The 27,713-nt window shown below is 37.8% G+C and overlaps 1 protein-coding gene across 1 annotated transcript in view; it reads left to right on the plus strand.

The window, feature by feature from the left end:
* Positions 1-27,713, plus strand: part of SCAPER (S-phase cyclin A associated protein in the ER) — a 56,811-nt gene that overhangs the window by 15,976 nt on the left and 13,122 nt on the right. The window contains 4 exon segments of the mRNA XM_031555302.1: positions 11,129-11,265; positions 16,055-16,080; positions 16,083-16,119; positions 24,740-24,866. Coding sequence (XP_031411162.1) covers positions 11,129-11,265; positions 16,055-16,080; positions 16,083-16,119; positions 24,740-24,866 — 327 coding nt within the window.

Consider the following 27,713-nt stretch of genomic DNA (forward strand, 5'->3'; position numbering starts at 1 on the left):
GTTTTGTCCTTATCAGCATTACAGAAGGTAAGACTTAACTTCCAAAGTCTGAAGAACCTCCTTAAGTGTGTGTTGTATAATATGTTTTCATACAGTGAGGATTTTTTTTTTAGTTGATTTGACTGTAAGCAAAAAGCTAGAAGCTGCATCACATAAGCACTGACACTGATTTCTGTGGGCTGAGTGCTCGCTGGATATGAAAAGAAATAATTAGCCTAGATTTTGCTCTAATATCTGTAGGTTCTTTAATATCTTCAGAGGAAATTTTTTCTTTCCATTGTTCTGGATTTAAACATATATTGTGCAGTTGCTGACAGGTAGTATTGGACTTTTAAGGAGATGAATTCACTTGTAAATGTGATTATGTGGTGCAACTTGGAAAAAAAAGTTTTGTTATGAATAAAGGTACTAAAAACATGAAGTTATTTCTGAGTTAGTATGACAGCTTTGTTTCATCTCCAACTTTTGGATTTTCCTTTTAGGGGGATTCATCATCATCAGTCTGAAACTGAGATGAGTGTAGATTCCTCTTAGAGTACATTCTATTGCTTTTGAAAATCTGGCTATCATATGAAAGCAAATTAAGCTCTGTTCACTTTTTTTGCTTCTTTTTAACTCCTCTTTTGTTCAGTCTCGTATGAATACATTTATTAGCATAGATGGCAAAGCTCTTCCAACAGGGTGGGTTTTGTATTTCCTTTGTCAGGTTTCAGAAATGTGCAGTGGTATCTTTGTCCCATGCCATTTCCTGGGATCTTCAGTGCGTTACAGTGTCCTGCCTGTGTTCCCTCCCTATGGAGATTGTGCCTGCTGATGAAGTGCAGTTTTTCTTCCATCAAGCTTACAGCTTTACCTTCTTTCTATGTTGCTATTTTCTGTGCTATTGATTTCCTGTCCCCTGCCTTAACATTCATATTGCTTTCAATTCAGAAAACAGGTAAACGAAGCATGCCATTTGGTTTCAATGTCACTGGAACTGATCAGTCAGCTTGAAGTTATGACTTCTTTTGCTGAATCAGAGCGGATGTGCTACAAAGGACTTTTCACAGAGAGGCCACTGACATGACCAAAACAGCGCCCGTGTAAATGCCCTAAGGCAGCATATGATGATCTCTTTAGGCTGAGATCTCTACAGGGACTTCATATGGTTTCCCTCCCACCTGTAGCTCTGGGGGTGTTTGGTTTTGTTCCTCTGCTTTTTTTTTTCTTCTTGTTTGTCTTGTCTGTCCTCATTTGCTTTGAGAATTATACGTTGTAATCCTAGCTTCCTTCTTTCAACTTGTCCTATCTCATATAGCATTTCAAGTAGTGTTGAATAAAGGGATGTGCGGAGTACAAACCATGTAATTCCATGCCATCTATGAATGCCTCTAGTCCATGAAAAGTACTCCTGAAAAAACACATGAAATGAGTACCTTGGCAGGAGAGGAAGTTGGTTAATATATATATAAAGTACATACTCATGTATTCCAAAAAAAGATGGAGGAATATTAACAGCCCTTTATTTGCAAATGTGAAGAATGCTTTTTTAATCAGGGAAGGAAACAGACTGTTCAGTCATAATTTAAATGAAATAACTTCTTAGGGATATATTTAATTCAAATGAGAACGCAATCTGGTGATGGAGAAGCAGTTCCTGTTGTCTGAAGATTGACAGTGTTAAAATGTGAGGATTAATAGAAAGACATGGTTGATTAAGCCCACCCACATTCCCTTTAAGAAAAAATCAGATGGACAACCAATAGCTCGATCTGTCATGTGGGTTGTCAGGTTGGCTGGGGTTGCAATGCAAGCACTTCTGGTGCAAGCCTAGATTGTAGAGGGGTCTGATTTACAGTGTGCATAGCTGTGCTGGCAGTTTCCCCTGGTACAGAGGCTATTACCCTGGCAAGGTTGCTCTTTTGCCAGGATGTGGTGAGAGGCTGCCTGGAAAAGCAGAGCTGTGCTGCTACAAATTCTGTTCTAGCCTTGTAAGGTTTATGGCCTGTACAGCACACAGGAGAAGCTGATGTTCTTAGGAATTGTAAGAAGCGTAGGAGTGGTGGATGCTTTCCTTTAAAAAGTCAAACGGCTTTCTCAAAATTCCATGCTGTTTCCATTATTTTTTACCGAGGAAATTAATAAGAATTTTATACTGAGGAAATAATTAAAAGAAGTGTTCACATTCGTACCTGATGTGTTCTCATTTTCTTCTTTATTTACAAGGTTTCTTGTTCAGAGAGTTGGTGATGCCTGTGTTGTACTGTTTATCAGCTGTGACCATTGCTATGCAAGGAAGCAGTCTTGACTCAGACCTCATGTTTTGTAACACTTAAATCATTTCTGGTAGATAGTTTGATCAATATCCTGTTTCTTTTACCCCCACAGACTATAGACTCCATTGTAAATTCACTTTCTTGGCATCTGATTGTAGTTATCCAGCTACCATTTACTATTTAACTTTCTCTTTTGTTTTATTTGAAAGGGTAAAATTATGCATAGCTGTAGTGCTTTGTGTTATGTTAAATGTAAGGCTACTTACACTGAACTGTTGGGGAACAGCACTCTGCCAGTTGTATTTGTAATCACACATAGTAGAGAATAGCAGCAGGTGTGAGCTTTGAACAGCCCCATGCTTGGGGTGCTGTTGCATTTAGCCCAGACAAGATATTTGCAAAGCTGCACTGATAGTAGCCCATCTTTTTTTCTCTGCTTCTCAGTTTTTCTCTGTTGCTCAATTTTGTTTCCTCTCTCAAGGAAGGGGCGATTTTTAGAGGACTTTGTGTAGCACAGGAACAGAACTAGGCCAAGCATCTGTAGCCCATTTTTGTGAATGTTTCATACCTGTTGCCTACCTGGAATCATTTCGGCACAGGAACTGCTTGGCTTTGTCATTCTGCTGTGAGTGCATTGCTTGCAAGAAGTGGCCAAAACCATCCTGCAGTTGTGAAGTTTAATCCAAGATGCAGCTTGCAGAACATTTCTCAGTACTGTGTGGATCAATTATATTTTTTTTGTAGTTTGTGCAGCAACAGCTTCCTACATTTAATATATTATGAACCGGGGCTTTTCTTGGCCAAAATGTGATTGTGTATTGGCTGTGTCTTTAACTGTCGTAGATCGTGGCCAACATCTGCACCCTTCCTCCTTTTGGCTTTTATATCTCAAACATTCACAGCCAGCAAGAGAAGCTACTGCTGGCAGGGCCGGCTGTACTCGTGTTTCCCCCTTTCTCATGCTTGCCCTTGCAGCCCTGTAACAATGTCAGTGCCTTCCAGCTTTTCTCCCCAGTCTGCAGCGGAAGAAACAGCTTTCCTTTGCCTTCTGCTCCCGCAGTTCAGAGTGATGAGTAGAAAAGGAAATGATATTAAAAATCACAAGGAATATCTGAACCTACTGTTCAGAATATTGTTTGCCATATATCTTTGTGGCAGGCCTGTCATATTATTGGACTTACAGGCAAGCAAGGTGGCTGAAAGCACAGTCAGTATTTGCAGTGAAAACACTGTTTAGGTTTGTACATGCTTAAAAAAAAAAAGTCCCTCTTTGAGAAAATAAAAAAACCACTTCAAGAAGTGAATGAAAAAATACTCTGCATGAGAGGTCAGCCTTTGGTTTTGAATGTAGAATTAAAGGTTTTTGGTGCTCTGTACTCACCTTCTGAAGTATATTCTTACATAAAAATTGACTGGATATTTAAAATAGTGATTTTGAGAAAATAAAATTTCATTATCTTTTACTTCGTTTAATGTATTTCGTCACACACAAAGTACTTGTTGTAATTCTTATTAATGATAACAGGTAAATAACTTCATTATCTTGAATCTTCCCTATATTTTGAGGTGTGTCATAGCTCGTGGTTTTATAACAATACTGGATCTCTAAGTTAGGATTGATAATTAATGGCCTTCAGTGTTTCAGGCTGTCATTGGCTATAACATTGAAGACTGAATTCTACATTTGGTACAGTCTACTTAGGCATCTGTTTTCCATATTAAATACTGTCCTAAGCTGTGAGGAAAAAATCAGAATACTGAGGAGTTTTGTTGAAGCATGTAATAAAATCGTGAACGAATATTCCTATGGTAATATGATTTAGAATTGAACCTTAAAAATCTTTTCACAGTTTGGCAAGTAGGTCCTTTAAGTGGTAATATACAAGTGAGAAACTGTAATTCCTGACCTTGGTGATAAATATCAAAGGCCTTTTTTTAATTATATCCTGCCATTACAGAATATTGCTTATTTTGAAACAAGTAAAGGTACTGTATGTATATCCAAAAGCCCACATACCTGGGCTTCAGCAGAGCTGCCTCTCGATTTGCCTTGTGTACCCTATATTTATACAGAATTCTTGGTTTGCTATTGACTTCTTAAATAAAAGAAGTGGCAAATTAGTAACATCTTTTGCAATGCCATCTAAGTCGCTGCAAATATTTATGATCTTCCTTATTGCTATTATTTTAATCTTGATAGGAAAGTAAAAACAAGCGCTGGGAGGTTCCGAAGATTGAGTTTCAATAAACAGCCAGTGTCAGATATTTTTCAAGTTGCCTTGGCCTGCAGAAATGGGTTAGGAAACTTAGAAGAATGCCTTTTCTTTCCAAACTTGGAGATTCAAGGTTGGAAAGATTACAACAATAATAAGAATAACCAGTCTTGGGGTATTCTGTCACTTCTGTTTCCATCAGAAATGCAGAAAGAAATGGGTATGAAGAAAATAGAGAAAAAAGCTCAGATTTCAGGATGGTCATTTTGGCTCAGTGTTTTAGATGAAAGTCCAATAGCTGAAAGTGTTTTCTGCTTCCATGAATTGGGTAGCTTACACAAAATTGCAGCTAGCTAGCATATCAGTAGCATAGCATAGCTGTATCTTGTGCTTTACGAGGTGGACTGTAGATGGGAAAGCTCAGGCCTTCACATGCCCATTGCTGTACAGCAGGATCGAACTCAGCACTGGTTTGTGGCAGCTCAGGTTCCTTCAGAGCTTACAGAAACCAGCAGAAAGAGGTTGATATACAGCCTGATGATCCTGGCAGCTCCTGCCTGTGACTGACTGGCTTCCGAGGGGAGGATTTCCAGGACCTTTTTTCCCTGGCTGCTCCTGCTGTGTATTAGGAGGAATAAAGTGCTTCGTGAAAGCTACTGTGGAGCGATATGCACTCGAGAACACAGGATCTTAACTTACGACTGCCTCACAGCAACAAATGCCAGGTTGTTGTTTTTTTCTCAGCTTGAGCGAATACAGATGCTTTTCTGCAGTGCTGTTCTTCCTATGCAGTCTTGCCCCAGGCAGAATGCATAACAAGACAACTCTTTAAAGAGAAAGGAAATGGAAATAAGTATTGGTGTTGCATGCAGTCCTAATTTTAGAATGAGGAAGCTTTGTTCGGAATCATTTCTTTTGGCAAGCCTTCCGTCACAACTACATAGTGCTATTATAAATATTTCTGAAGTTCATGTTTTGATTTTTCTGCTGTTCTTCAAGATTTTACCTCTAATTGAAATATTCCAACTTAAGATGGGTTTCTTAGAAAGTGTTTTTTTGCATTCTCTGTTTGATATCTCTTAATGAAAACTACTGTGTCCTATCATGTCTGAATACCTCAATGGTGTTTCTGTGTTAATCTTGTCCTTGAACTGAGAGCAGTTGTTGTTTTTTTTTTTCCTTGTAATGAACTATATTGTAATCTATTGACACTGTAATATTTCTCAAGTATAGAGCTTACAAACTGTACTCAACTGTGTCACCTCAGCATTTCATAGATTCAGTACATAGTTAACAGAAAATGTTGCAGTTCCCTTTATTTTAGAATCTGAAAAATTTAGTTGATTTCAGGTAATGTTGATGTAATCCTTGTGATATGGACATGTTATGCAAGATAAAGAGACTTAATTTGGCATATAGAGGAAAGCTTGGTTATAAGAAGTGCTTTGTCAACTGAAGATATCAACTTCAAGATAAGAAGAAAAATGGGTAGTTTTCCCTGTTTCAGACAGTTGAATGAGACAGAGCAATAACCAGCAAGAATGTGACTTCATGGGTGACCTTAGAGTTTTAGCTATGCTGGTTTTGGCAATTCAGTTTCTCACAGAGTTGGTATTTGAGGTCTATCTGTTGCATTTTGAAAGTTTCAGGGTTTTCAATGAGCAGAAATCAAGATGGCTGAGACGCAGGAAAAAGAGAGGAAAAGCAAAGACTCCTTTTGTAAATAATCTTATTTCATTATCTGCTGTGTTGAGGCTGCAGTTGTACATGCACATTTAATGTCATTTTGTATCACCTTCGTTGTAAATGAAGTAGTGATATTTGTACAGGGAATTTTTTTGATTGTTTTTAAATGGTTTTCAGTGTTATGTTAAAAATACTAAAGGTCTGTGAAACTCAAGTTTAAAATGACATTCTTAAACGATGTCATGTATATACAGAATGCCATTAAATATCAAGTCGTTTCTATTAACCATCTTATGTTTCATATGCTTTCTCAGCTGTAGACATTTTCCCCCTGAGAAAAAAGTGCTGTATACCCAGGGATTTTTTTAAATAAGCTTTTATTGAGATGAATGCATGTAAATAACATGGGGGGGAGTATTTCTACCTACTGCATTATTGAGCCATTGCCATACATGAATGCATAGAAGAATGCGTACAGATGATCATGAAGAAATATATCTACATTCAGTTCCTGTTCCCCTATTTTGCAGCTGTACATTGAGCTTACCTGCTCTTTGTGGCATAGGTTCTGCCACTTTCGTGGAAGTAAATACCTTGCTCTTCCATATAAATGATCTTAATTGTGCACATTAGAGCATGAGTTATCAAGAATGAGAAATGATGGCAGAAATCTGATGCTTAATGACCATCTCAGCTGGCTTTATTGTAATCCTGGGATTAAAAAAGTGTTAATATTTTTGCTGGTTTAATCCTATATTCTACAATGCTCTTAAAAACGAAGCTTTTGAGAATCTGCACAACTAGAATTGAGGTTGCTGGAAACTGAGAAACCACAATGAAAGCAACATTTTTGGTAGGTAAGAATACAGATCTTAATATCAGGCTTTCACTAGAGAATTGCCTTCACTTAATGCTTTGCATTTACAATAGCCTGAGTCTCCAGGTTTGCTACTATGAGGTTTGCTAGTATCTGAGGGTGTGGAGTAATTCTCTATATAAGATGCTCAGTATAGTGCAGAATCAGGTCAGTAACGTGTCTTCACTGTCATGAAACAAACCCCAGATTGCATCTGTGAAGAAGGTAAATTAGTCTTAATGTGTCTAGCGTTGACTTGTATAGTAATAATTGTAAAAAATTTAAAAAGGCCTTCATGTAGAAGCGAATGGATTACCCAGTTATTCTGCATTGCCTTTATTGGAAATGAGAGGGGAAAAAAACAAAGGCAGTGATGAAATTGTTGCTTAAAGCATTGAGGAGATGAAATAAGTTTGCTGTTTGGGCTGCGTGTTGGCTAGACTCACTTTGATACACTTAGAGCAATTACTTTTTTTGGTATGTTAACCTCTCTAAGCAATGGTTGTGTGAGTAAAATTACTTAAGAGCTTTATTATTTGAAGGATCAGACAGTTCTTCAGCATGGCTCACTGGATTAAAAGGCTTTGGGTTTTGGTTGGTTTTGTTTGTTTTTTTTTTTTTTGGATAACTGTTAGGAGCTTAATAATCCATAGGATTAAACATTTCTGCACTGCTAGGAAGCATGATGTTGGCAGCAGCCATCTTCCCAGACTTAAATAGTCACTGCATCCTGAGCTTTTAGTTATTGTTTCACACCTGAGCGGTGATCTGCCTGCAGTCATGGCCCTGCTCTTTGATCTGTGCGCTCAGAAAGTGATGGTTTTGTGACACAAGATGTTAATATTCTAGTCTGACTTGAATGAGCTTTAACTATGAAGTCTGATATTAATCCTAACTGCCACAGTTGAAAGCTGAGAACTCTGAGAAATATCCTCATGTAAGTGCTTGAGTTCACGTGAACGAAACTGTTTGTAGCCATCCTTCATGCCATTGACAGCCAGACCTATTCTGGCCCCCACAGGTGACAAATGAATGTGCTTGTTGAACCCTGCAGTTCCCTTAAGTCTTCTGTTAAGCCCCAGAGCAGACTGGGGAAAAGAGTTGAGTGTCTGCAGAGGGGACATCGTTCTTTGTTTCTCTCCCCATTGCTACCTGTCCAAAGCTGGGTGGTGGCTTTGCTGTTGCCCTCGTGCACGGTGGGTTGACTGCACCTGAATGAAGATGATGTGCCCCATATCTAATATGGTGTCCATTTCAAAGGGCACTTATTTCCTTTTGCTCTTACTGTCACTTTGAAGGATATAGCAAATAGTTTGGAAGTCTAACGGAAGCAAGGAAATAAAGTTTCATTGTTGAATAAGGATGTAGAGCATTTATTCAAATAGTAGTCCTTAATTTTTTTAGCCCCAATACTTTTTCTCAGTTCTTCATATCACTCATAGGATGTGATGTATGTAAACTAATGGGAAATAGCAATGCAAAGGGATGCTAGTTTTTAGGAGTGTATGTATCAGTCCAATCAGAAAATCCCTATTAAAATAAGGGAGCACCCTCTAGATGCCTACAGCTAAGTACCCTGAAGAGTGATAGCTTGCTCTGAGAAGAGAGTCCTTTATTTTCTTAACACTGAAAAACTTGAAGCCATTGATTTCCTCTGGAGGAAATCAATGCCTCATGACAAAAGAAAATTAAGGGAAAATCTTGTGACTGCTATTCGAGTAGATGCTGAGGGATGCCTCTCTGTGAGAAGACAAAAATGAGTTGGGATTTCATAGGCAGCCCAGGGCTGGTTCATGTTGTATGCTACTCTGAATTGGTTACAGACTGACCTGTTGGCTGCTGGCGTGTTTTACTCTTGTTGTACTGAATCATGCACTAAGGGAACAGTCAGCCTTCTGAAGTACCTTAAGAGTGTTTTTCTTTAAGGACTTCCTGCTAAAATTTAATTAATATTAGTGGGGAGGCAATATTTGATCTGAGTACTGGGAAGCATGCTTGTAGAAGCTGTTCAGCTTGCTGTCACGTGCAACTAAAAGAGTTTCAGTTCACTAGAACAATATTTTGAGGAAGAACACTCACATATGTTGGGAGCCACACAGGGAAGGCAGCGTAGCCAAGTTAAAGGTGCTGGCATTTTCAAAAATTGCTTAGATTTTTGTTTGATTTCTTATATGTGATATTAATTCAGCATTCACTTCACGTTGGTATGATTTAAGATAGAAATTTGTTACTGTTTTGACCAAGTATGTATTGCTAGGTTATATCATGTTCTAATGCTTTACAAATACCAAATGGTCGTCTTGCAGAAAGTTTCACCAAGATCTATTTTGTTTTCAAGTGGCATAATATCTTCCTGAATCCCTGAAAGAATGAGTGAGAGAAAATACAGGATTTCTGCAAAATATTGTTTTTAGATTTGTTACACTTCACCTTTTTCATAGAATTTGAAGAATATGTAATAAATTAAGAGGAATAACAGCTTCTCATTGTGGCACTAATCACTTTAACAGATAAATCATCCTAATAAGCAGTGGTGAATTATACTTCATAATGCGGTCAGTGTTCTATTAGAAAACAAATGTAAGCCTTCCTATATTAAAAATGTAGCAAGTATACTCTAACTGGCATTAAACTATTTGCTTACTGTTATTTGTAAAAATGAACCCAATATAAATTGTGGCTTGAGAAAACTGAGCAAAGTACTGTGTGCAGCAGGCATTCACATGTTCCTTCTTGGGGTTGCATGTCTGTGCAAATTATGGACAGCTTTGAGGGAATGACCTTCTAAGTTATTCACCTCTAAATGATATTTATTTTAAATGCATATTTTGAACTGCATTGTGGTTGATCTAGTATGGGAGGAAACAGTTTTTTGGTTTTTTTTTAATAACATCTTTAAAAGCTTAAAACAGAATGTGTACTTAAGATCACTTGCTGTGCTGACGTAGACTTCTCTTGAATGGCATTAAGTAAAACCTGGACTGTAATTAAAACTTATCTTCTATGGACAACTGCGTTTTTACCTATACTTTAAGTGTAAATCCGTTAACGAGAGGAAAAGTAATAGTGTTTCATTTAATACAGTGAATTACACTGATAGAGCTGGGTGTTGGTTTCATGTAGCTGTAAAAGGCAGCTTGGAGAAAGAAGGGCATGTTGACTGGGAGTTCATATGTTAAGTAACTGTTTCTTGAGCATGAGGGACAACATTTACTCTCCTATACTACTTCTAATAATTCTTCAGTTTCTATTTATAATAGCCTGTTGTGCTATCTCTGGTGTGAGATAATCTGTTTCCTGGTGGTTGAATCCTTTGTGTTTTTTGGACTGTGTGTGATAGGAAAGGAGCAAAAGAAGTAGTGTAGAAAAGAGAATGAGTTCCAGGACTGAGGCACGCAAGCTGCTGGAGGGAAAAAAATAATTAAAAAATACTCTATTCTAACCCACACAATGAGTGTTCTTGGAAACCTTTTAAATATCTAACAACTTCATCTGGTCCTGAGTTGTCTAATTTTGTGTCAGAATGCACATTAGTTATGTAATTACCATGTAGCATCTTGTCTTACTGTTTGCAGGATAAATTGTTTTAGCTATCTAAAACCTTTAGTGATCTCTTAAGCATGTGGGGCTTTTCCTAGCAGTAGAGATTTTTCCTTTGAACGATAACTTCACGTTTACTTTGCCTGTTACTTTCCCTTTTCAGTAAGTGAGGGGCACTTTCAGTTAACTGATAGTTACAACTTCAATCGTGATGTAAAATACATAGGTTGCTCCAATAGTAATGTCTCCCATTTATTTTGATGGAAACTTCAACAGAGCACAATAACAGTATTCGATAAAGCAAATTCTCAGTTACAAAATACTAATTTTCAATGTAGGTGCCACCATTTTTTTTTTTGTGGTTAGCTACTAATTTTCTCAAGTGTATTTACTCATGTTATTTTTCTCCAGTATAAATAGAGGGAACGCAGCTAATATTTAAACTAACATTTGTTTTAAAATTTTTATTCGTTTTCTTAGCATTTTTAAAATGCTTTCCACTGTGGTTTTCTGGGAAGACAATCTGCAGGCTGCTTGATACGCAGTAAGATGAAATATTATTTCAATATTTTCTGCAGGAGCACCTGTCATTAAAAAAGTACATTGTGGATATTGTGGTTGAGACTTCTGTTCCTGTGGAGCCATTAAAAGACGGAGAGGAGAAGCAAAAAACTAAAAAGAAAGCCAAAAAGTTAAAAGCACGGATGAACTCCAGGTAGTAAAGCCTTGTTTGTCTGGGGTTGTTTTTTGTTTGCTTGTTTTAAATTTTGTTCTGAACTTTACTTTTTGTATGTACTTTTGCTATGAGTGCCACGGAAGGCTGAAACCAAATTTAAATTATTTGCTTTGAGTGTGTCCTGAAAATAATACTGATGAGCCTAATTTATGGCCACTTTCTCTGATTGAGAAAGAAAACTGAATATCGATCTGGAGCCCTTGGTTTCACCTGTTAAGAGCTTTTCTCATAATTGGATGCCAGTGCCCTGCCAAATCTGTAGCCTCTTCTAGCATACAATAGCATGTTTAAATTTGTGTAAACCTTGCCTATTTTCTTTTGGGCTATTGATTTTTAAATGAAGTATCAAAGAAAATCAATAGTAATCAACAAATAGGAGTCAGCCTGCTGTGGTGTCAGATCTCCTGACTAAATTTAATCATTTTTTTTTGTTGCCTGTCACAACAAGAAGAAAGATTAAAATATCTCAGAATGGAAAGTGAGTTGTTAAACTTGCAATTTGTTATTAGCTGAAATAGTGACATCTCCAAATCGGTGAGATATGCAAGATGGCATTATATCGTGAACTGCAGCATCAGTCTTGATAGCTGAATAGATTCTGGCTGAAGCTACTACTTAATGTTATAATGTATTTTTTTTACATTTATCTCTTAAAAATACTCAGATGGTGAAATAAACTGTTTTCTTTGCCATATTTTTAATTAAAGAAAGGCTGCAGATTAGAGGAAAAACAGCTGGCTACATTTTAACATCCGCAGTGAAAGTGAGACTTTGTATTAGCTTGTAACTGTTAATAATAATAATGGCACATTAGTCTTCAAAAAGACAATAATTTTACATTTTTTAATCATTTCTTGTTCCATGGATGAGCAAATCCACTGTCTGAACATTACATAGGAGGACGCTGATGAAATTGGATTCTGATTGGTCAGGATGGATTTTTATTCATGTTACCTGTTGAATTAATGCAGTTACTGGGTCTGATTTTAAACCTGTCTCAAGAGCTCCTTCTGCTGAATTTAGTCTGAGGTTTGTTAGAGCTAAGGGTTTTATATTAAATAACTTGTCATTGGCACTAATTGGTGAAAAGGTTTTTCAGAACATTTTGAGTTCTGGTGTTTCAGACTGCTGGGTGAGTCAGCAAAGCCGTCATCGAGAATTCTAATTAAAGCAGACTAATGGGATTGTCATTTTACAGAAGTGATGTACTAATGAAAAATGGTGGAAGTTTCAAAATCTAGGAGGAGTTGAATTGGAAAGACATGAAATGCAGACTTAAGATTGTTTTCAGTTGAGTTGCAAGGAAAAAAAGAAAGTGACTAAACATTTTGTTGAGATCGCTGTCCATGAAGGCAATGGAAGCTAAATCCTCAATTGCACTTGAAATTTCTGGTGTTAACCCAAAAGACTTGCTAATAAAGATGTGCAGTGGCAGAAAGAAACAAAGGTTGTTCTGGAAAATTTCAAACAAAAAGCTGATGAGGGGAAAAAAATTCCATTTAGGAGGTGAATGTTAGCCATGCATAACTTGTCTGCCTTCTACGATTGAGTGATAGGTGTGGTAAGGGCAGCTACTGCCTGGACATCCCAAATCATAGGCTTATTAATGGTGAGGTGGGTGGTTTTCCATAAAAAGAGAATGATAGAGGATTACGGCATGTTACCTTGCACTGGTGTGGCCACGCTTCAAGCACAGCATGCAGTTTTGGACGCCACGATATGAGGACATGAAACTAATAGTGGGTGTCCAAAGGAGGGCTCTGGAGGTGGTGAAGGACACAGGGGAGATGTGAGGAGTGGTGGAGATCCCTGTTTGCTCAGCCAGAGCAGAGGCCTAAGGGAATGGCGTGGAGCTGTGTCAGGGCAGGGCTGGGTGGGGGTTAGAGAAAGGCTTTGCCCTCGAGGATGGAGGGCTTGGAACAGGCTGCCAGGGTTTTAGATGTACAGCTGGAGTTTTGGATGATCCTGTGTTGGAGACAGGAGTTGGACTCGGTGATCTCTGTGGGTGCGTGCTATCTTGGAATGTTCTGTGATTGTTAAAGCGATTAAAGTATCAATCTCAGAATTATGATATGAAATGCTGAGTGAAATATTTAGGCTCCGTCTGCTATGTTTCTTCCCAACAGTCTGGACAGTGATGCCACCACATAGTTGGGAGTTACAGCACAAATTCAGCTCAAAACTGGAAGCCTCTAGTAATTAATTTATTGGGAGCAGTTATCCATAAAGCTATGTTTTAGCACATATTTGCAACTGTCCCTCTTCTCTGAAATATAAGAAATAATGGTACTAAACTCTGCTCTATCTGAAGACTTGAAATTACACATTCATACATTCATTTCAGTTTCTAGGAAGCTGTGATGTTTTAAAGGGAAAGAAATAAGTAACTGCACTAAAATAGGTTCCCACTGCTCTCCTGAGCTCCTCGCTCCTAAATCAATGTAACAATATGAAAGCTACGAGGGGCAAAGGTGAATGAGGGGACAAATTGTGATCAGTGGGTTATTAGATATGTTGAGAAGTTTTGTTAGTCTTATTAATAATATTTATAACCCTGCGCTGTTAAACTGGTGCTGTAGTAACACGTGATATATGGCTAAATAAATTATCTCCGTTTAACACGTGTGTGCTGCTGTGAGAATGCTTCAGTGCCCACCTGGCAAACAGGCCTGATGAAAGCTAACCTCCAGCAACAGAGCTGTAGTTAGCAAGGAGGAAGTACACACAGTTGAGATGTGCTTTGCAATGGATTGAAGGCGCTCCAGTCGTGTTCATTTAGTAACAGATATTTCAGGTGATTATTCATATTTGACTGACTCATCTGTACAAAACTCAAAGCTAAAATATGTTGTTTCTGGCTAAGAGACAGGGAAGAAGGCAAAAGGTTAATAAGGGAATCTCACCTTCATGTTTAATACTAAATTCAGTTGTGATTAATAGCTTTATTAATGATCCACAAATCAGAACTCGTTCTGATGTAACAGTATTTGTATGTGACACAAGTTGTTTTGGTTAAGCAAGCTGAGGGAAAATCTTAGAGCTTTGAAAAATGTGATCCACTTGGGTGAAGAAAAAGCAGAGAAATGTGGAGTGGATGTATTTGAGAGAAATACTGAAACTTCCAGGCTTTAAACAAGATTCCTAAACTCTAGAAAGAAAAGGAGTGTTATTTACAGGTTAGTAAAGACCTTTAATTGTGATTGTTTTTACAGTCACAATCAAAATTTCACTTTGTTGCTACATTGATTTTATTTTTAATAACTTAGAACATTCTAGCTCAAAGGACATTGGGTAGAAGACAGGAAAAGATTACAAGAGTAATAATTAAAAAAAGCTGTCATGAAGAGAAGTTTAAAAGAATGGAGTTGTTTGGGAAGATGTGAGAAAAGACCTATTAAGATAACAAATGAAGTAATAAGATAGTAATTAAGGCTTTGGAATTTGTAGAAATTAAAGCTTTACTGAATTGTTTCTTGCAGCTCAGCAGTAAAACATTTCCTATTGAAATCCATGATCAAAATCTTACACTTGAGGAATGAACAGCAGGACATCTATAAAGACAGAAATATAAAATATCAGCAGTCAGTACGCAGAAACTTTGGAAATCAACACAAAACACTATGGGTGGAAGTTGCCCTGAGACAAATGCTTTCTACTTCTGTCTTGAGAGACTTTTGGCACCTTCCTTTGGGGCTTCCTATAGGCACTATTGATAGAGACAAATCATGTATTTAATCAGGGGTTCATCCAGCATGCTCAAAGTTCAGCACTTGTGAATAACTTTCTAGCCATGAGTGGGTGGGTGGTACTTGTTCATCTGAGAGCACAACCTGAAGGGAATGGAACAGCACATCTCCATGAAGTCCCTCTTGGTCTGTGTTGCATCTTGAAGTCTTCCTTTAGGAAGTGAGTGAGCAACTTTAACAGACCGTGTATTTTTAACAGCCAGATGATTTTGCTGTCTGCTGAATATTTCTTCGCAGGGCTCTTTCTCTGAGCATTTAATTTTTCCGTGGCACTAGAGTATGTAGTTTGGCTTTCCTTTGGATATAGCCAAATGTTAGAAAAATCTGACAGGACTACCAGTGCAAATCCAGTACTGGTTGACGAGCTAGAGATAATTTTCACCTTCTAACTTAGACTGGTTGCAAAGTGGTGAAAAAGCAGTCTTGTCTCTGTCTTCCTGCTCCCTGGTGCATGGCCAGTATAAATACTTTCAAGCATCTAAACAGGTATGTGTTTACAGGTCCTATTTTTGTTTCCACTGGCTGTTAATGGAAGTATTTACATTCTGTGCTGTAAGCTTAGCAGGATTCACAATGTCACAAAATAGTTATTAGTTTCATTAAAAATACTCCTGTATTTGTAAATGAACAAAATAGTTATATTATGTCTATGTTGTATTCTTATGATATGTACCACCTGTCTAAATTACTAATGCTTTTATCGAATAAGGTAATTTTACAGTGAGATGTGCTTCTACAGTTCTTTTTCTGTTATCATATACATTGCTTCTAACGTTTGTCACTGTTTTAAAGTCAATTAAATCTACCATTTGTGTACTGATGTTATACTAAAATAATAATAATGAAGTAATAGTGGCCAGTAGTTAAACATTTGAATGGATTACGACAAAGCAGAGTTGTCAAAAATGGCATAACCTACTATGAAACAGGAAAAAAATACAAAGGTTAGAATTATCTTGCTGGTATTGCATAATGTATGCTTAAGACAACAATTGATCAATGATTACTATTTTTTCCTCCAGGGCAAAGGAATATGAGAGTTTGATGGAAGGAAAAATACCATCTCTGACTCCCCGTTTAAAGCCAAGTAAGCATTTAATTTTTATTTATTTATTTTTTAAGAATTTTTTCTTTCTGTATAGCAGAAGTGCTTCTGAAATTTCCAGTGGAGCAGGTGTGGTGAGGCTCCTGCTCAGTGCAGGGCATACTGTCATCTTGAATTACAGATCAGTTCCTAATACAAAAGGTCAGACCTTACAAATGCCTTTTTCTGAAAACATTGTATCTCTTAAACCATGTAAGATGCAATAAAAAGAGAACGTAAGCTTATCTGTTTCTTACCTGGGAGCAAGAAGGTTCCAGCTTTGTACTTCAAGACTGGCTGTGAAAATTCTGGAATTAAAGGACTGAAAAGTATATGTGTTGCTTCCCTTTGATCGGAAATAAAGGTTCATAGAGGGAAGTCGCATATATTTTAATGCACAGATGTCTTAATCTGGCATTGAGCTTTGTAAAGAGTGCCCTTTCATTGCCTAAGGTCAAGGCACAGATGAAAGCAGTGGATGGTAAGATTAAAACAAGCAATTATCTCTGATAAATTTTTCCTACTTTGTTTGAAACTGAAAATTAATCAGCCTTTTGTCTGCTTCCATTGAAACTGCTTGTTGTATGACATAGAATGTTTCAATTCTAAAGCGCTTTTGACAAGATCTCCCACCAGAGATTTTAAAGGAATCCATATAGCTGTAGCATAAGTGGGAATCAGTTTAAAAACAAAAGAAGGTACATGGCCAGTCCTTGCCAAATGGGATGGTACCAGTAGAGTACCACAGTTCTATGATGTTCAGCATAATCACTTGTGATTTGCAGCAGAGGACAAGCAGTGAGGTGACAAAGTTTTGACTACAACACAAAGATATTCAGAGCAGTAGGGACAAGAGCTGATATACTGAACAATAATTTTTGAGAGACAGTGACAAAGCAGTAAAATAGCAGATATGATTCAGTGTACACTAAGTGCTTCACAGACATCAAGAGGAGGTATAAAGCAGTGTTATCTTCACGCATGAACTAATGGGCTTTGAACTTACGTGATAGATAGTTCCAAGAAAATAGCAGCTCAGGTGTAACAGCACTAAGAGCAGCTAAAGCAAAACCTTTGTTAGAACCATTTAGAAACAAACAAAAACAGAACAAAGAATGGCATTATGTACTGGTGTCTGGGTCATCTCTGTCTTTTGAATGCTACATGCATTTCTGGTTCTTCATCCAAAAAAGGATGCTAGAATTGTTAAAGGTTCACAGAGGGCAATAAAGGAAATTGCATAATAATTTCTGGTATAACTTTTTATTAAGGACTAAGTAAGCTGATACTTCTCCTTCTGGAGAAAAATGTGTTGGTGGAAGGAAGTTGCACAGGAACTTTGTCAGAGAGGTGTACAAGGTCATAAATAGTGTGGGAAAGATGGATGGTGATTGATCGTGTGCTGTCCTCCCTAGAGCCAGAATGAGGGAGCATGGAATGAACATCAGTGGTTCTTAGTGCTGTATGTAATGAGTTGGATGAAACTCACTGACAGGATTGTGCTAGAAGGTTATCTTGCATGCACAGTAGTTCAAGGAAATGAAATCCATCTCACAAGATTCCTAAGATGAAAACAGGGGCAAGAAGAGGATTAGTAGATAGGATTTATATGCTTGCCCCATTCTTAGTTTTCCTCAGGCATCCATTTACAGTTCTTTGTTAGGGTAGAGGGAGGGTGGTATAGCACTCCTACAGGTGTTCTCTGGAAGTCTGTTGCAGGTCAGGCAAGAGACTGTTAACATCTCAACAGTCGGATTCAAATTCCTTCATCCTAAAATTACGTCTGACTTTCCCAGTTGGAGATATTTATTTTCAGCTTTAACTTGTACCAGATACTGTATGTCTTGTGGTTGCTTCCATCATTCATAAATTGCTGATACACTTGAAGGCAGCATTTTCTTTTTCTTTTAGAAGATACTATTGTTTGAGATGTTCAGATCCTTGCTGTTGGGCTTCCTTGGTTGTTTGCATAACTGATCTGTAGGCAGTGTCTTTGACATGGTCTTTTCAAGAGTTTGAAAACCTGCCACTGAATCTCGGAATGTATTTTAAAATAATAATAATCCATCACTGAGGTTTGACATAAGAAAATGAAACATCTCCACCAGATGGCACACCTGCATAAACACACTGGGGAAAAAGGTTCTGTTGGCTTCGTTTTTCAATTATCAGCACTTCAATTTTCAAGATTAATGTTATGGCAGATTAGGACTTCTAGATTTGTAGCTTCTGTGTTTTGCTTTTCTCTGCTACCAGAAAATAAAAAATTAGGGTCTAGCGGTCAGCAGAAATGTGGAGTATTTAAGCAACTGAAAGTAGTGATGAGGTTTTCTGTGTTAGTTCCTTTCTGATTTCTGATTGTTATCAGTGATGCACTTTGGTCAGTTGTCTCAATTGCAGTTCTACAGAAACTCAAGCAAATGTGATTTTTTTTTTAATGTTTTTGTTATCTCTGTTGTCTGACCCTGAATTTTCAGTTTTAATTTCTCTTACTGACATGCTACTGTATTCTCAGGCAGAATCTTTTGTTTCATCAAACTTCTTATTTCCTTCCTCTATTGCTTCTGCTCTTGGAACATAAACCAGATCCTGGATCCTCAGTGTGATGGTATAACGTGGGGTGGTTTTGAATACATTGATGGATCCTTGCTTTTGCTGCCTCTTAATTCTTCTTATTATATCAGTCAGCAGATTGATTTATCTGTTTTGAAACCAGTGTCACAATTATTCTGACCTAACCTAAAGAATCAGAACGATGGGATCTGAAATTTAGTGACAGCTAAGGACTTAATCTGTGTGTTGCACTGTGAGCACACGTTCCCATGCAGTGATTTCTTGCAGCATTCTGCAACCGTAGCATATGTTGTGGTTATTTCTGTAGATCTTCATTTCTTTTTAAACTGGAGTTTGAAAGTTACATGGCTAGATATATCCTGCTTCTGAATGGTAGCAAGGTAAAGGTAAGTGGGCACCATCTTACAGATTCATACAGATTCTACAGATTCTAATTCTGGCCTTGTTCTGAGTGTGCGGGCCCTCTGAGACTGGAGTTACAAGCTCTTTCAAAGTAATGATCCAAGGGAAGGTACAGCAGAATCACCAGCAGATCCAGATGGTCAAAGCATTGGCTGCTTGCAGCACTACATGCCTGGTGTTGCACCAGCTTCTGGGAGGGTAAACCCTGTTTGAAGTGAATTCAAGTGGCCACTGTGTAGCTCACTTTCATCACAAAGCTAGGAAATCTTTTGTAGGCTTCGTGTGCAAATCTAGTTATCTAGCAGATATTGCCATCTACATTTTTTTGTTGCTTTTGAAATTACTCACTTCTGCTGACCATCATGGCTCAGATTTTTTGCAATCTTCATTCAAGTCAAGTAGGTAGCATTGGGAACTCAGATCTGAACTAACTTTGCAAGAAGAAATGAACTGTCTGTAAATTGACCAGAAGCCCAATTTATCACTACTGAAATCAGTTTACTTTATGCGACAGATAATATAAAGTGGAATTATGATAGGATAGTTTTATCTCTTTCTATAAAGGTTAGGATGAAAGGACAAGAAACTTTATGAGGCTTGAGTTTCAGCCCAGGCTGTATCTGTTTACACGGAGAAACAAATTTATATAGGAAAAAATAATGGGGTTTTTCTTTTGAACAGACCAGTAGCAAAAAGATTTAGCTGAAACAAACAGTAGCAGGTCTCCACTAAAACATGATTGTGTTGAGAAGCCACGAAATAGTTAGACTGTTGTCTTTTTAGCTAGAATACAGTGTATTCTTATGAGCCAATACTAACTGCTGCTGTACCTGGCTGAGAGAACACAAGTCCCTGCCAGTGCCAGGATTTGTAACAGATATTCAGCATGTGCTCTTAGAACTGTAAAGTCAATAGGAGAAGTCATGCCACAGGAATGAAGGGCATAAAAACTGAGGATGCTAAATGTGTTGCATCAAAACAAATGCTGGTGCATCTTGCTTATTTAGAAGGAAGGTTTGAGGTAGAAATATACTAATGAGCAGAGCATAATTTTAACAGTGTACTGTGGAATGTGGGAGGAAAAAAAAAAGCATTTTTAAACATTGAATTTAAAACATAACACAACTGGTAGATTTGTTTATTCACTTAATAGAAGCAAATTTTACATTGAAATAATGACAACTTACATGCTTCCTTGCTTATGTCACATTTCTTTAACCCCCCTGCCTCCAGCTGTGTCTTCATAAACACTAAAACCATTTATGGAATGCAATTTCTTATCTGATTTCAGTTGTTAGTCATGTTGGCAGTTGTTAAAGAAGAAAGACAGAACCCAGAATTAGACTTTGGCAGGTAAAAAGCCTTTTTAGATCACCTTTCAGTTTAAGCCACCTTCATATTGAGAGCACTGATTGTCCACTGCAGCTCACAGATGTTTCAGTAATTCTTGTTAGCTTATGATTTGCAGGTTTATAAAAATTCACTCAGGAAGCACTGATTCACGTGCTTTGTAAACCTTGATAATGCACATATCAAAAAGAGGATGGTGTTTATCTGGCTTTGGTAGACATAGGATGTGTACCTTTCCAGTTAGAGTGGGATTACCAGGGTGTCTCGGTGGTATCCTGTTCCAGAAACAGTTTTAGAAAATGGTTGAAACAGGTGTTTGTTTATTGTTTTGGGTTTAGAATCTATCTAAAACAATGCCTCTTAATGTGGGGGGGGAAAGAAACAAATCCAAACGACGTCTTACTTGCTGGTTGTTCTGCTCTCTGACAGTTCCTGCAGAAAGTTCTTTAAGCAAACAATGTATTCATTCTCCATTGGGAATAGCCAGTCTGCTGCTTCCTGGCCTTCTCATCATCAGTGGCACTTGAGTCATTCTATAAAAACCACAGGACTTCTGTATCTGTAGTATTAATTTGGGTTCTCTGGGAGCTGATCTGAATGTGATTTAGTGTCCAGCCTGTGAAGACACCTCTCAAAATGTGAGCTGGTGATGGCTCTTTCTGTTTGGTGCCCATCACAGCAGGTTTCTTAAATGGAAGGAAAAAGCTTTTGCAAAGTAAGAGTGCTGCTTGTCTTTATTTAGCAATCCAAAGGCTGGTGGTTCAGTGTTAAGTCAGTCTGAGGGTGGGAAAGTGTCATTGTTGTCCTTTAATACATGCAGTAAAGTAAAGCAATGAAAGATTGCCATATGCCTCAAGGGAGTTATCAGAATTGCAGGAAAACTTTAAAGTAAGTAAATAAATAAAAATGATACACCTGGTTTAATAGTTTAGCCGCTCTCCTCTCATGCATGAAATTGATTTTTTTTTTTCCACTTTTTTTCCAGTTCTTTCTCAAACTGTAAAGTTGCAACTTCAGATAGTACTGAAATGAGAGTGGCTGTTCTGAGAAAGGACTGCAAGACAAAAAGATGAGAGTCAGGAAGTGGAAAGTTTTTTCCTTTGTGTCAGCAGCGGGAGGATGGGAATGTAATGTGAAGTTTGATTTTGGAGAGGCTCCAAAGCGAAATGTCTTTAATGATACAGTTCTTATTCATTTGTGTACTGCATCAGCATGTTCACAGGACAAAGGTACCATGCAGGTTTTCTTGGAGTAGTAGGCTAGTTTCCAGGTAGGCCAATTATAAAATGGTATACCAAGATAGTGATTACCAGGGAAAACAATCAAGTAATCTCTGAAACTGGAAGTATTTGTGCAAAATTCAGATAGCTGTGTAGACTACAGGAGAGCTGAAGTGTAAATAACACAAAATTCAGTTAAATTTTAAGCAGAGGTAAATACCAACTTTATGATTGTATTCCAGTCAGTTTTCTTTTCAGAGAACTGCTGCATCAGCCTGATTGCAAATCAGTTAATTTAGAAAATAATCCTCACAGCAGTTTTTCAGCAGTTTTCAGATAGCTTCCATTTCCAAAACCAAAGATGTTTGAAGCTGCTGCTTTAGGTATTTAGTATCTAGCTGCATTGATTTGTAGCATGGTGTTTTCCACTACATCCTCAAGCAGTTGGAATGTGCCAGGTGCGACGTGGAGTGTATTAATTTTACTGCAGCAGTAGCACAGAATAGTGCAGGGCTGTATGCTGCTCTAAGAGGACACAGCATAACTCTCTGTTTGGGGCAGGAACTTCCACAGACTTTCTCAGTTCTCTCCAGACATGGGCTGCATGGGCAAGAATTGATGCTGTGTGTCCGGCTGGCATCTGACTGCCCTCAGCAGGAGTGTCCAGGAGGAATAACTGCTCTTCCTGTGCAGGAGCTGCCCAGAATCTGCTTCTCTGCCTCGCACAAAATCCTTCTGTACATACATTGAGAATGCAGCCAAGAAATCATGGGTTTAAATGTGGAAGTGCTGAAATATATTGATGTTACTATTTCAGGGATTTTTGTATGCAGATGAAATACAGCCTATAAACACTGGCAGCTGTTTATTCTTTAGTCTGCAAAATATATTAAATTGCTAGAAATATTTAGACCACACTAAAACCAAACCAACCTTGAATTTGTGCAATACATTTTTTCAATTTTATTTATACACTTGCTATATAAACCTTTAATTTGTCTATCCCTCATTTTCCGATTTGTGGTGCAAGAAGACCAAATAATGTATTTGTATTTGCTGAACACACCATTTATTGCAGTTTACGTTATGGTATCTTTCCAATACCAATCAGTGCCTTATGTCCTTTTTGGTATTTCTACTGCGTTCTGAGTTATCTCTTTGTGAGCAATACTAAAATTTCAATTAGTGAGATGTAAATAACTTTAGATAAAAAGACATTTATGTCTTTTATTTAACCCAGTAAATTTTCAGTTATTTATTGTCCCCTGTATGACATAGTAAGCCTTGGAGGAATGCAAATTCTGGGATGGAATGAAGATTAAATCATTATTTTGAAATGTTTGGATTTCGACTCAGCAATATTTCCACATAGTTGCTGTGTCAGTGCCACGCCATGTTCATCTACTATACGTACAAAGGTTCTCTTTTTTAGGATTGTTACGGGAATGATGAATTCTGTATCCAAGCAAAAGTCACCTTGCATAGATTTCTACTTCTCAAACACAGTTCTAAATAAGATTATTCTTATTTCTCTCTGATGCTGCCAGGAAGACAGTATAAGGAATATTAGATCGAGTTCTCCACGGCTCACTCAGTGGAAGGAGTTTTTTTTTTTTTTTCAAATTGCTCTTCTCTTCCTCATATGGTCACGTAGCATACTTGACCTTTCTTAGTAGAAGACCAACATACAGCATGATATGAGGATGTAAGAGGTAACTCTGACGTTACCAAACCGAAAATCTTATTCTTCATGTTTCTTACTGTGTGATGCTGAAAATTGAATGTAGCATCTGGAGGGATGTTCTGCTATAATGTAGTTTGTAATTAGTGCTCAAGTATGCCAATTCTGCAAGTGAAGATCATTCTAGAAGACAAATTGATATAACATATCTTAATTTGGAGAAAAGTGAAATGCTCGAGAAATCAACAAAAGAGCATATAGGTTCTCACTTCTCTAACATGAACTTGGATGTGATACATCATTAAGTATTGGCTCTCACAAAGATACATGAGTGTCAAAACATTTGGTATGTATGAAGGGTCTTCTCAGACTGAAGGGGAAGGGAACATCTCAGTGGAAGTGGAAATGTAATGCTTTTTTCTTTTCTTTTGAGTAGTACCTTCAGCAACCTTACATGTTTTGTATGCAGATGCCTAATACAGGTGAAATAACTTTTCTGTCTCATCAGAAGAGATTTCAGATTCACAAATACATGGAAGTACTGAATGATGCTTCCTCAGTGCTTCTTGCAGCCCTGTGGTAGGGGGCCCTGCTTAGCTTTTTTTATCACCAGCCTCTAATGCATCTACAGAAGTGAAAATCTGCATGAGAGCTGGTCACTGATTTTTGTATTCAGGACAAAGGATATACTGCAAGTGAGCTTTGACTGCTTTATTTCAGACTTCAGGATCAGATGCATGGTACCTTGAAACTGCATTTTCTTCTGTATCTACCTAGCAAGAGAGCATAGGTGAATAGCCCAGAGGTAGATGTGTAAAATTAAATTGAGTCCTAACCCGTGTCTATCTACGTCCCTCCCTCCTCTGCATTTTGGCTTCATTACTGACCCTCGTTAATGGAATGCCCTTTCTGAGGTAGCCTGCAAAGTCACTACTTTTCAGGGTTATTTGAATAAGGAAAGAGCAATTTCTTTTATGATGCCTATAAGAATTTAGCCAGGTAGTCTGCTATTCTGTTTCCCTTGCTCATCCCAAGAGTGAACTGCTCAGCTGAGTGATTGGAAAGAACTGAGAGATGGAAGAGGAGGACAAAAGCATCTTGAAAATGTCCTGCTAGCTTTGTCATGTTCAAACTGTGGAGAGGTAATAGTGGTCACACTACTTTGGTGTTCCTCTGAATAAGTAGGTAGTGGAATGTCTTAGAGACTCAAAGCTGACAGCACCTCTGTGTTATATTGTGCATTTTAGTTGCATTTCAGTATAGACGATAATATTTTGACACCAATTTTCATTGTTTTGTTGAAATTCAATTAGAAGAATTTAATTACAAAGATGACAGTTTACACAGTTTGGAGACGTTTTGCTTTAACTGCTCTGTCTTCTGTTTCACGTTGAAGGTTACAGAGATTAGCAAAAGACCTTTCAAAGCACCTCCAAATGCACGATAGCTGTTCGCTGGGCAACAACAAGGTTTCTGCTCTGGACAGGACTTTAGGAGAGATCTCTCGCATTCTGGAAAAAGAGGTATTGTTACTATTACTTTGTAACTTCCAATTAATCTATAAACAGATACCCAACTGGCTTTGGGGAAGTTTTAGACGTGTATTGAATAGTATAGTAGAAGCTTTCAGGTTTCAGAGTGTATCTGAAAGGAGTTCTCCTGAAGAGAGTAAAACTGCCTAAAAGAACAGGCTGTGACATAGTGCTGCAAATAGAGTGCTCTCTGTACGTTGATGCTTTCTGTGTTAAAGGCAGCTAATGGTTCACAATCCAGTATTTTTGTTTTATTTTAGATGTATATCTAAAATAACAAGGAGACTCTGGAACAAAAAACAGTACATTTTTTCCTTTCTCTTTTTTTTTTCCCTCTCAAAGTCATGTGTTTTTAGTAGATAGATGTGTTCCTCTCAATACTAGAAGGTGAATATTGGCTTTTAACTTCAAATAGCAGTAGGGTTGTGTTGGGCTTTCTAGCCTGGTTAAACAAAATCTCTAGTCTGGTTATTTCTGATCAGTTGGTAACTTTAGATCGGTCCATGCTTTTGCCACAAGTAAACAACATTAAACAAATGGAGATTTGACATGGACTGTTTTCCACTTGTATTATTTAATGTTTTAGAAGAGTGTCTTATTTAAGTAGAATCTCAGCTACTAATTTTTCTGAGACCAGGTAAGTGAACCAGGTAAGCGATTCTGTATTTGTGAAAGTAGGAAAGCTGATCAAAGCTTGATAATTTCTGTGATGGATATAATGAAGTACAACCTTGTTGTATCAGATTGTGAGAAATAATCCTTTATTTTACATACACTGGAGGTGAGAGACCACAGTGGAAACATGTATGTGATGCAAAAGTCACGTGTCTTCAAAATGAAGTATGTGGTGTTTATTTCACAGATTGGCTGTAACACATGCTGACCTACGTTAGTAACTGGAGTTGCACTTAAGAATAAAGGAAAGCTGATAAACTGAGGATAAGCACTTGTTTATCCTGTGCTGTTTGTTCCCTTGGTGCAACCAAAGGAGACAGCAGAAAACTTTCAGCCTTCTAATTCTAAGGATGACCCTGTTCTTCTTGCACTGATTAGAACAGCTTTTGCTGTGGTTTATTAAAGGTATTTTGAATCTTGCTGCAACCTAGGCTGGTTAGTTGCCTCTTTCTGTGCTCATCTCACTTCCTGCAGCTTAAATGGTTTGTGCTTCATATGGGAGGAATGGTAGTTGAGAGTACATGGAACACCTCTGTGCTTATTCACACGTTAACAGTGACACAGAAGTTGTCATTTGTTATCAGCTTGATTTAACTGAAAGAACAGACCTGACCTAACTCCTTTTTTAAATAAGGATATCATTAAATTCATTGAATTTTGCGATGTTCATGTTACTTATGGAAAAACTCAATTTTTTATTCCAACACATTGAAATAGTGTTGTGTGAGGTATATAGAAAGACTTATTTATGGTGTTATATATTGTTGGAATGTGGTGTTGTACACAGCCTTTCATCAGTAGTTTCCCAAGACTCTTAAATGAGGCACAAATAGCAGCTCGGTGTTAATTGTCAGTTGTTCATAACATTACTGCTTGTTGAGCCTGCGGTCAGGAAATAGAAGATAAATTTGATGACAGGCATGCATTATTTTGTTGTTGATTTGGATTTTTACCCCCCAAATCGTTACTCTATCACTGGAGAATTCTTATTATATCTGAGTGTCCTAATCAATAAGGTCAAGAAAGATGGATTGCAATAGCTGTCGCTGTGTTTACGGCACAGATCGTACGTAGTCATTTATGGAAGTGGGTAGTAATTCTCCTGTTAATTCGTGAGTCAAGAAATCAGCAGACACATCTTACATGTCAGTGGGCGGTGAACGGAGCCTTGATGGTGTCAGTCATTGACGGAGAGGAGGAGACTGACACTGTTAATTGAATTTCCCTGGAGAGCACAAAAATATAGCATAATGTAGGGGGAGGAATGAGGGACTAGGAACCACACAAGCTGTCAGTGTGTGTGAGCTGATAACATTGATTTACCCTTGCTAATGGCCTGGGTTGAATAAAGAATTGCCCTGAGGGAGGACAGAGTTCACTACAATAGATCCTTGCCACTTACTAGAAATTCTTCAGACGCAGACAAACTTATGCAGAAGTATTGTAAAATAAAATTGATTTTAAAAACCCAACAGTTTCCAGTCATACTCTGAAACATTGAAGTTTTCTTCTGTCATTAGTGTATACTGATTGTGAAAAATGTATTCATACAGTCTCTCCAGGGAAATAAAGATTTGCTTTACAATTAGTGAAATAAAATGCTGAGCTGCTGTTGATAACAGTAAAGAACGTGAAATACCATGAAATTTGTTGAGAAGAAAAGAATTACTTCTTTAGAAATTGCTTGGCTGTGCTAAAGCATGCACTGAATGGTAAGGATTAGTTTGTATGTTCTTCATGCAAACTCCAATCTCAGAGCCACGTGTGAAAGATTGCTGGCCCTGTCCTAGGCAGTACTGCTAGGGGTGCATTTGAGACTAACAGTTCCTTTTTGAAATTAGTCTTCATCTGTTGTATTCCATAGAAATGAATCATGCTTTTTCTCATTTTGGAACATCTCCCATAATACGAGGGCATTCAGCATGATTACCGTGGTGACACTTTTGTTCCACGTCCCTTACTGGACAGGAGCAGATGATGCACTTGGAGCCAAATGATCTCAGCAGAAGAGCTGGTGCTTAGTGTCAACTGAAGGGTTTTTGCATTGACATATCCTCTACATACTCACCTGTGTTTCAGGTGTGCTGGGAAACCAGCATCAGCTGCTCAAGTTGGGTGCTCGTACCAAAATGTCCTGTCCTGTCATAGATTTCAGAAACCAGT

Source organism: Meleagris gallopavo, chromosome 12 (assembly GCF_000146605.3).
Source record: "Meleagris gallopavo isolate NT-WF06-2002-E0010 breed Aviagen turkey brand Nicholas breeding stock chromosome 12, Turkey_5.1, whole genome shotgun sequence".
NCBI lineage: Eukaryota > Metazoa > Chordata > Aves > Galliformes > Phasianidae > Meleagris > Meleagris gallopavo.